Source organism: Crocuta crocuta, unplaced genomic scaffold (assembly GCF_008692635.1).
Source record: "Crocuta crocuta isolate KB4526 unplaced genomic scaffold, BGI_CrCroc_1.0 scaffold317, whole genome shotgun sequence".
Lineage (NCBI taxonomy): Eukaryota > Metazoa > Chordata > Mammalia > Carnivora > Hyaenidae > Crocuta > Crocuta crocuta.
The window spans coordinates 454,020-465,317 of NW_027530984.1; the positions used below are offsets into that span (position 1 = coordinate 454,020).

At 34.8% G+C, this 11,298-nt stretch overlaps 1 protein-coding gene across 1 annotated transcript in view; it reads right to left on the reverse strand.

Moving 5' to 3' along the window:
- Positions 1–11,298, reverse strand: part of METTL25 (methyltransferase like 25) — a 105,134-nt gene that overhangs the window by 31,621 nt on the left and 62,215 nt on the right. Inside the window, exons 6-7 of the mRNA XM_077770192.1 lie at positions 4,251–4,345; positions 2,002–2,031 (exon numbers count right to left, since the gene is read on the reverse strand). Coding sequence (XP_077626318.1) covers positions 2,002–2,031; positions 4,251–4,345 — 125 coding nt within the window. The remainder of the gene's footprint in view (positions 1–2,001; positions 2,032–4,250; positions 4,346–11,298) is intronic.

Below are 11,298 nucleotides of genomic sequence, written 5' to 3' on the forward strand. Positions count from 1 at the left end.
CTCTGGAATACACAGGAACTTTAATTTTACATGAATTTTATATGAAACTTCTAAAAATAGTCGAGCTGGTATTTGAGCTGAAGAAGCCTAGCTTTGATATCCACATGTCAAACCATGATGCTACTTGGCCTCTTGGACACTTGGGCAGGGATATATAAATTTAATTATATATAAATTATTATATCTATTTATATATAATTAAAAAAATAGTTTTTATTATTTACTTCACTCAGGGGAAAAAAACTCTTAAAAATGAATCTTTACATTCCTATGCCTTTGAGAAAAATTAAATAAATGGTATCAAGAGAATTTAGAAATGGATGTATATTTATATTATTATTAAAAACTGGTTAAAGATGACCAAAAAACACCAAGAAATGCATTTAAACAAGAGATCATACAGAAATGCAATGCACAGAGAAACAAAAACAGGATAGAATAAATCATCATTCCTAAGTTATCCCGAGTAAATAAGAGCCTTACAGCTGTTTGCTAAGAGAAAGGCAAGAGAGTTATGTAGTGCCTTCAAACATGCATTCCTGGGATAACTGGGCCTATCCTTTCTGGTAAATACAGATGGGGGGTGCGGGAAGGGCGTCAACATATCCCCAGCACCCTGCGTCTGACAATTCCAAGAATAAACTGGATGTGGCTCAGAGTTTACTTTCTTTCCTTCACAAATGATAAATCAACCTAATGTGTTAATGCATCTTAAATCGGAGGAAGCCAAAAGCACATGTTTTAAGTATATATCTTAGACATGCATTTTACAGGTCCAGTGGAGAGGGCACTAAGCTGGAAGTCAGTACTCTGCAATTAGTTAAGGGAGTTAGAATGCACTGTTAAATTTCTACTGTGTATCATGTTCTCATGTAAATTTGCAATAATATCCAACTTATAAGATTGACTGTAAACATGAATAAGCACTTCGGAAATTGAAAAACACCACAAGAATGCACAGGGGCATTATGATAAAGGCTCTTTCCTCTTCCAGATCCTAGGGAACCACGGGCTCATATGTAGTATAATTGCAAACCAGCAGTTTGAGACAAAAGCCCATATACCTCAACAATATATCCTAATACCTTTAAAAAATCAGCTTTTATCAATTTTCAAATAGGTACAACAAATGCATTTAAGAAAAAAATGTTCTTAGCATTGAGCTTGGACCAGGGTAAGTACTTAGTAAATGATATTATTATCATTTTAAAATTATTATTATTAAGAAAATTCATATTGACATATGAATGTTCCTTGAAAAGAAGCAGAAAGAGATTTCTAAAATTTAGGTCCAACANAAAAACTTTTAGTTTAAAAAAAAATTTTTTTTTAATTTTTTTTTATGTTTTATTTATTCCTAGGAGAGAAAGGGAGAGACAGCGTGAGCAGGGGAGGGTCAGAGANCTTAACTGACTGAGCCACTCAGGTGCCCCTAAGAAAACTTTTAGAAATTCCCAATATGTTTCATCAATCATAAGATAGACAATAAGACAATTGTATGGATATTTTGGGGATATATTTCACTTCTGTTTATATGTGCAAACCCATTTGTCTATTTCAACTAGTGACTAATCAAGTAAATAAGGAAAAAAGTCAAAAAACAAAATCAATGCAGATATGTTGTTGGACTATAGTTAAAAAATAAATTGAGTGCTATACCTTGCTTCTCTTTGCTTGAACTAAGCCCATAAGAGCCTGGCAGTCAGCAATAGCAGTCTTTAGAAATATTCATAGACTGCTTAGTATATTATGAAGAAGTGAGACGTTAGTACAAGAATATAATGTGGAAGTTTTCTTAAAAGTTCTATTTACTTCTGCTGAAAGTTGAGTTCTCTTCTAAAGAAAAACTTATAGAAAATGTATAAATTTGAATATGCAGAGGTGACAAGAATACTAAGGTTTTAAGTTCAGGTTTTAAGTTCATCAGGAGGTCAAGTAAGAAGAGAACTTAAGAAAACTACCGTGTCCATCTGCTGTATTACAGTAAACACTCTTACTTACCCCTTGGCCAACTGCAACCCGTTCCAATGCCTTTGGAGAAAAAAACAAGGAGAAAAAAGTAAGACACCGACTGCTGGTATATTTAGTCTTATCTTATAAGACTTATAAACACACTGTATAAGGGCTTATAAAAGTGACATTTAAAAAGATTAATTACGTGATAACATGTAAGTTTACACATTTAAAAGTGTTAATATCACTGAGGAATGTTAACAAGTATAGTTGTGTAATCTAGGATTGATTTATAATAGATGTGTGTCATATGCACAAACACTACACACTCCAATTGTATATACTCCTTGAATTTTAGAAAGAATAAGAAAACAAAAGAAATGAACTAACATAGTCTTGGTTCACTTTTAGCTGTTTAACTGAAACAATCAAATAAATCCAAATTTATTATTATACATGTGTATATAATAAGCATGTTTATAAACTACTTTTTGATGTATTGTCTTCTAAATTTTTATAAACATATAGTGTTTGCTTTTATTATATAGGTTATATTGAACAGATTTTATTTGAAAATTCAGTTTAGAAAAGTATGTATAGTTTTGGTCAGCCTGGTCTGCAAATTTCAATCAAAGTCACATATGATCAAGTGCCCAGAAGAGAAAAAATACATATTTTTACAACTTTATATATAGCTAGTTTTACATTTATATTTATTTAAGATTCAGATGATTTTACAAAGTATTTCCTAATACTTCCACTAAATATGTATTATTTAACATATATGAAAGATACATCTGAAAGATTTATCATAATTTCAATATGGAATAGAGGCTTCTAAAACTTTTATTTTTTAAGACATACATTTCTATACTTATATAGTTTTATAACTGAATTATATATTTCAATATTTACCTTTATTCTTTAAATTTTAATTATAAAATATTTCAAACATAAAGTAGTAAAATATAATAGATGTCCATATACTTCCTGTTCAATTTTAGAATACCCATATTTGCTTCAAATTGCTATTCTTCATAAATAGTATCTGTTAGATATAGCTGAATCACATACGTTTAAAACTGAAAGACAGTTTACAGATTATCCCATGTAAGTACAATTTTTGTAGAGGCACAAGTTCATTGGCAAGGTAAAATAAGTTGTCACAGTTGTATAGCTAGTTAGCAGTGAGCAGGAAGTAAAAACTTGTTCTTTGAACCCTGATTAACTTTACCTGCCCTCATACCATAAAGATTTAGCGAAAAAATGAGTTTGCTGTTTTAGGCGAATCAGATTCCCTAGAAAAGACTATTTTAATTTCTTGCCTGAAGGGTATAATCCTGCCTGTTGCATTCTGAGAATTAAGTCATTTTAAGAATTTCCTGTCACTCTCACACGACCCTGAACAAACATTACTAACAGATATAATGAAAGAACAAGATAATTTCCGAGAAAAGCATTTTAAGAGGACTTAAAAAAAAAATTATTATTTGAGCATAAATAGATTTCTATGATAATTCGAGGATCTGTGACCTAGAACACTGGTGTGCTATTTTTCATATTGCTGTATAATTAGCAGAGAAATAATGGTCATAGAATAATTAATGTATCTTGAGGCTGGACATCAAACGCATTATTTAATCAATTATATTTGACATTTCTAATGACAAAAAATAACTTACATGCTTTCATGTGCATCTATTCTTTATAAACTAACATAACACCATGAACAAAGAATACCACAGGTTAAAGTGTTCTATGTCTAGGACACAAGCCAAATCAGGCACATTAAAGGTTTTATTTAATTAGATAGTTACTTCATATTCCAGGTAACTTATTAATATTTTTCCTATTCTATAAAAAATTAGGAGACCGGGGCGCCTGGGTGGCTTAGTCGGTTAAGCGTCCGACTTTCGCTTAGGTCNTTAAAAAAAAAAAATCAGGAGACCAAATGATCAAATATAAACACACACAAACACACCACAGAACTGTGAATAAAGCACTGAATTAACTCAGTGTTTAATACTTGGTAGTTGGTACATTTCATATGATAATTAAAGTAATTATATATAAAAAATTATATGTAAAAAAGTGTAACTATGAATTGTTACCACACTTCATGTAAAGTAGATAATGTTGGAAGGGCAAGTCATTTTTTTCTTAAAATTTGCAATGCACAAAAGCATTAATAACGATGCTCTGCAAAACTTGGCATTTAATTCATGATATTAGCCAACAATAATAAATTCTGTAACATCTGGATAAAGCTCTTAGTCCAGAAAAAAATATAATCATACCAAACATGCTGACATTCTGGCATTACGACCACAGCACCATCTCTCTTCCTTTAAATAATGGCACATTGGAAATCCCCATTTGTCTTGGGTACTTTCTGCAGATGGAGGAAAAATACAGATTATTTAAATATGATTCTTCTGCTTTCAGTTAAAGTAAACAATCTATTGAGAAAGAAAAGCAGTTATTGAGAGAGTCAAACAGTAGTTAAACATGGAGGTAGTAATGTTTAACAGTTCATTCCAATCTGTTAATTGAAAGCATATTAATGTTATGAAAGTGGTTATTTTCAACAACAGCTGTGTTGTGTTTAAGCTCTAGGTCTGATACTAACCAATCTGCCAAAATTATTTTTTCTAAGATTTAGCAAAAGCAATTTAAAATGGAAGTACTCTTTGTGTTCAGTGTAACTATAGGAAATAAGTAATGAGATACTGACCATTTATTGCTGACCTGACTTTAAAAAAAAAAAAGATTTATTAAATGACATTTGGCAATTTATTACAGAACAATATTAATTCACCCCTAACAATGATGAAGTATCAATTATTTTTTCAGCCACTATATTCACTTTCCAGAAACAGAACAGCTGTATAAGCTCTTCTTTCTTCATTATATTAACAGGCCACAATATTTTCAATTGTGATTCAATTTGGCTCAACTGCATATATGGTTTAAGTAACAACAACAAAAATCAACATTTACAGTTTAATCACACATATCTTTTGACCAACTCGTAGAGTTGTGTACACAATTTGTTGATGTTCAAACCCTTAATGCAAATCTATTAATCTTTGAAAAGGAAAAGAAATGAGTTTCTTTTTTAAATTGAAGCCTGTAAAATAAGAGCTTACATTTTATCAAGACTGTGACAATTAAAGAAAAATAAGAAAAATATAATTTTCTATTAAGTTAAAAAGTAAAAATAGAATTAAAACTTTGAAAAGATAAAAACTCTTTAAAAGAATATATTTCTGAGGTAGATTCAACTATATTTCTCTGCTATGAAGTATCAGATGACTTTTGACTAAAATAGAGAAAGTTTAAATTGCATGGAGATCATAAGCCTGTGCAAGTGGTTTCTTTTCAGTTCATAAATTAAGATTTATGATAGACCTTACTGATAATCAGATGGAAGATATGGGCCGTCTCCTGGGAATACTAAATAATAATAATGCTAGTGTTTATACAGAACTTAATATTGTGAGGCCCCATTGTAAGTGCTTTAAATGTATTAACTAGCTTTAGTCCCTACAGCAATTCTATGAAGTAGGTACAGTCTTATCCTCATAGTTCCGCTAAGGAAACTAAGCACATGCAGGTTAAGTAAATTGCCTAAGTTGCAAAAATCTCACACATAGTGAGGTAGGATTTAAACCTAGGCAATTGGGACTCCAGAGGCCATGCTCTTAACCACCAAGCTATATAAACAATTTCAATTACAAATCCACAGGACTTGGGGAGACCTTGAAACCTATCCAGGTCCTGGGTATCCGTGGACTACTTCCTCTATTTCCTAGATGACCTGAAATAGCAAGTTGAATTTTATTTAAGGTTTTACAATTTTACTGAGATGTGATTACTGCTACATGAAAGAATAACTGTAAAGTTTTTTTTTTCTTATAACCAAAAAGAGAAATATCTAGAGTTTACTGTAAAGGGTAAGGGGCTAGAGAGATGAGTTTGTGCTATTTTATTCAGAATAGTTAGGAAAAACGCTAACCAATAAAAAGTTGGGTCTTCCCTGTCACTCACTCCTCCCCCACACATCCATTCTCTTCTTGTTCACTGTAGACAGGAAAAGATATTAAAGTCATGGTGGGATTAGTCCTGGCAGTCTCTAGAAAGACAGTGTGTGGTAGGGGGAAGACAAGGGGGGGTATTATTCAGAAGAATGCAGAGTGTTGGGATTCCCAATTGATTTCTAGTAATAAAGGGAAGATGAAGCCAGGAATACATAGGATTCCTGGTATCCCTCTCAATTTTAGATGACACAAACATGGAAGCCAGCAGAAAAGGCTTCTGAGTACATTGGGCTGTCATCAGAAAAATGGAGGCTAGTAAAAAATTGTCTTATTTCAAGCATGTTCATTGATTTGTGCTAATAAAGGTGATGAGGGTAGAGAAAGGTTGTGGTCCTCCTTAGGGCTCATAAAGCTGCTCTTTACTCCCGCAGCAAAGGCCTATAAAAGGGTAATTTTTGTGTATAAGAGNATAGTCCTGGCAGTCTCTAGAAAGACAGTGTGTGGTAGGGGGAAGGCAAGGGGGGGGTATTATTCAGAAGAATGCAGAGTGTTGGGATTCCCAATTGATTTCTAGTAATAAAGGGAAGATGAAGCCAGGAATACATAGGATTCCTGGTATCCCTCTCAATTTTAGATGACACAAACATGGAAGCCAGCAGAAAAGGCTTCTGAGTACATTGGGCTGTCATCAGAAAAATGGAGGCTAGTAAAAAATTGTCTTATTTCAAGCATGTTCATTGATTTGTGCTAATAAAGGTGATGAGGGTAGAGAAAGGTTGTGGTGCTCCTTAGGGCTCATAAAGCTGCTCTTTACTCCCGCAGCAAAGGCCTATAAAAGGGTAATTTTTGTGTATAAGAGAGCTTCCTCTCCAACCCTACCTAACTGTGGTGGCAAAGGGCAGTCTTACTCAATGTATATGGTTCCCTGAAACCCTAGCCAAAACACCGAATATCCTAGGGCAGTTTATAGGAACTGCCAGCCTTGGCTCAGAGTTATGTGAAATCCCATTAGAGCCTCTCTCCTTTGGATACCTGATGGTTGTGGAATCTCCTTGAAGTTTTCTGAATCTACATCACAGTTTCCTCTGTGACTGAGGTCATGGTGGCCTCACAGTTCTCATTTTTTAACAAAGTGCAAACAACTGATACAGAGGCAAGAAAATCTCAAAGTCAAAATGGAGCCTTTCATGTACAGGTTCAATATTATCTTTGGAACCTATTTCACCAACTTCATTCTGACTGCGGTAAAGAATGAGGCTCCCTTCTATGTCCTGAATCAAAGTCACAGAGCTCACTGTTTCTATCATTATATATTTATCTCATATTTAACTGTGTTCAGATATTCAGATCTAGTGAAACTGAGCTTTAATCACCCTTATCAGTTGTTTCCCCTAGGATTACTTTTATGTTATCTTTAAATGATAATTTTGGAATAGATGATGATAGAATTATTTTTTTCTTCTATCCCATTTCTTCTTTGTTGGCTTTAGAAATCCATTCATCTCATAAAAGTAGAGATTCCACTAATTCTTCCTTCTTATGTTAATATTACTATCTACTTAATTAAAGAAGTTTGAACTTTAGAAACATCTTCCATTTTTTTCCTTTAATCCCCTGGTTTTTATATACATATCCTCTTTTGTTGTTGTTGTTGTTGTTTGTTTTTAAATCTTTTTTTCTTTCCTAGTTTATTGTCAGGTTGGTTTCCATATAACACCCAGTGCTCATCCCAACAAGTGCCTTCTCCCATGCCCATCACCCCCCTTCCTCTCTCCTCCACCCCCATCAGCCCTCAGTTTGTTCTCAGCATTCAAGAGTCTCTCATGGTTTGCCTCCCTTCCTCTCCCCAACTATTTTTTCCCTTTCTCCTCCCCCATGGTCCTCTGTTAAATTTCTCCTGTTCCACTTATGAGTGAAAACATATGGTATCTGTCCTTCTCTACCTGACTTATTTCGCTCAACATAACACCCTCGAGTTCCATCCATGTTGCTACAAATGGCCAGATTTCGTTCTTTTTCATTGCCATGTAGTGTTCCGTTGTATATATAAACCACATCTTCTTGATCCATTCGTCCGTTGATGGACACTTAGGTTCTTTCCATGTTTTAGCTATTGTTGAGAGTGCTGCTATGAACATTGGGGTACATATGTGCCTATGCATCAGCACTTCTGTATCCCTTGGGTAAATTCCAAGCAGAGCTATTGCTGGGTCATAGGGGAGTTCTACTGTTAATTTTTTGAGGAACCTCCACACTGTTTTCCAGAGGGGCTGCATCAGTTTACATTCCCACCAAAAATGTAGGAGGGCACCCATTTCTCCACATCCTCGCCAGCATCTATAGTCTGATTTGTTCATTTTAGCCACTCCGACCGGCATGAGGTGGTATCTCAGTGTGGTTTTGATTTGTATTTCCCTGATGATGAGTGACACTGAGCATTATACATATCCTCTTAATTATACCTTATTTTCATTTTCAGTCTTCATTAGCTCTTGACTAGGTAAATGCAATACCTACTTACTAATTCTCTTTTTCTCTTTCCTTTAGTCTTGTCCATCCTTTACATTAAGAGTAACATTATCTTTCTAAAATAGACACATTTAACCATATTACTCCAATGGCTCTTGCTTCCATCACCACCAGCATCTATGAGATAAAACCCATTGAGTATTTTTCTTACTGTGAATTTCAGGAGGTTTTGATGCTCCCTCCTTATAACATTCTCTTCCTCTGGTTCCATGATACCATGCTCTTTTATTTGAGGCCTGTTGCTCTTCATATCCCCTGATAGTTTGTTATTTTCTGTCTATTAAATGTTCATAAGGATTAATCCTACCCCACCCTTTATACTTTTTTGAGGAAAGATTTGCAAACTCAAATGCTTTCAGTTGGTAAATAAGTGTGTGAAGCAGCTAGATAGAATAAAATAGGTATTAATCAATTTTCATGGTAACCAAGTATCACATTTGCCCAGCCTTATTGCTATCTAAAGAACAATTGGAGCATAATACAACTGTCAAAATTGCCAAAAATGGGCCTGTGGGCACTCACTATCAGAGCCAGTGTGCAACCCTTGCTCTAGCTTTGTGATTTCCTGAGGCAGTCTTACCTACACCTCAACATACACTGACAATTCCTAGATCAATTTCCTAGGACAGCAATAACAAATTGCCACACACTTGGTAGCTTAAAACAACAGAAAGGTATTCTCTTACATTTCTAGAGGCTAGAAGTTTGAAATTAAGGTACTGGCTGGACCATGCTCCCTCTGAGGCTCTAGGAAAAAATCCTTCCCTTGCCCCTTCCTAGGATTAAGTAGTTGCTGGCAATCCTTGGCATTCCATGGCCTGTGGCTGTACCACTCCAGCTTCTGCCTCTGTCTTCATATGGCTGTCTTCCTTCTGGGTCTTTGTGTATCCTCTCCTCTTCTTATGTGGACATTAATTATTGCATTTAGGATCCACCTTATTCCAGTATGGCCCCATGTTAACCAATTACATCTATAAATACTCTATATCTAAATGAGGTCCCATTCTGAGGTTCTGAGTTGACATGACTTTTTGAGAGACACTATTCAACCTGCTCCAATTCCTAAATTATATCTTCAGCCTCTTCTTTAAGATCTTATTCTGATCACCAATAGCCTAACCACCAACTCCAAATGGATATTTCATTGGCACGTGATAATCAACATGTCCAACTTCTAAATAACTGAATGACACAAAATCAGATGTCCTAAAGTTTCCTATTTCAGTGACTAGCATTAACATTTACTCATTACAAGTCAAAAAATTAGGTAATCTTTTCACTTTCCCATACATAGCTTGTTTTAGAAATTCCAGTTTATTTTCCTCTTAAATATTCCTCAAATCCATTAATATTCTCTATTTCCACCATCCCAAACTACTTGTACTGCTATGAAAGCCTCTTGATTGGTTATCAACACCCATTCTTGCTCCTTATTTCAGTTTCAATACTGCAAAGTGATAGTTTAAAATATAAATCTCATCCGTTTACCTCCCTGCTTAACAGATCCTTCTTTTCCTTTTATGATTAAAAAACAAGAAACAGACACTTAATGATAGAGAACAAACTGACGGTTACCAGAGGGGAGGTGGGTGGAGAGATACGTGAAATAGGTGACAGAGATTAAGGGGGAATATGTTGTGATAAGCATCAGGTGATATATGGAAGTGTTGAATCATTATACTGTACACCTGAAACTAATATTACATTGTATGTTAACTGGGATTTTTAAAAGAAAACTTAAACAAACAAACAAAAACACATGAAGACACTGTTCCTTAACATGATCTACTTGTGCCTACCTCTCCAGCTTTGTTTCAGCCTGTTGTATCATTTTCAGTTTTCTAAACTGGCAAAATACCTATCTCAAAGCTTTGGAATTTTCTGTCGTAAGCAACAGATTTCCACATTATACTCCACCATTCTCCTACACCTATATCTTGTAAATAGCCCCTTTGTAAGTAAACTCATTTCAAATTATTCTACTTGATGCAAACCATCCATCTGCCTACTGTTAACTTCTTGACTGATTCTCATTTCACTTAGAATTAGACTTGTGATATCCTATGCAGCTCTAGGTGATCAATACTCTTCACCCAGAGCTATTGCTTCCCTGAGCTCCTCTCCTACTAGTCTTCCTCACCTCCACTCTGGCTTCTTACTATTCTTCAAATGTGCCAGTTTGTTCCACTTGTGTGGAATGATTTTCCCCCAGCTACTCATTTGGGTGACTCAATTATCTTTTTCATGTCCTTTCTAAATTCTCACCTTTTATTGAGGTTTCTCCTGATCCTCTATTTAATTTACTTACTTAGACTGTTTATTCTCCTCCTTCTGTTCTCATCCAATGTATTCTTTTTCTTTTCTTCTTATTTGAGAGAGAGAGAGAGAGAGAGAGAGAGGGAGAGGGGCAGAGGCAGAAAGAGAGAGAATCTTAAGTAGTCTCCATACTGACACAGGGCTTGATCTCATTACCTTGCGATCACAACCTGAACCGAAATCAAGAGCCGGACACTCAAATGACTGAGCCACCCAGCTGCTCCCCTATCCAACGTATTCTTGATCTGAACTTTTGTAACTATTTCCTAACTAGTCTCCCTGTCCCTGATCTAGCTCCATGTCAATCTATCCTCTATACTGCCCCAAATCACTAACTTTCAGAAATGTAGATGAGTGTATGCAACTCCTTTGCATTAAACCACTACACCAGAGATATTTTTCATGGAACAAGGCATATTTTGTTTCCCACTGAATAATATTCTGACACCCCAGAATAGCA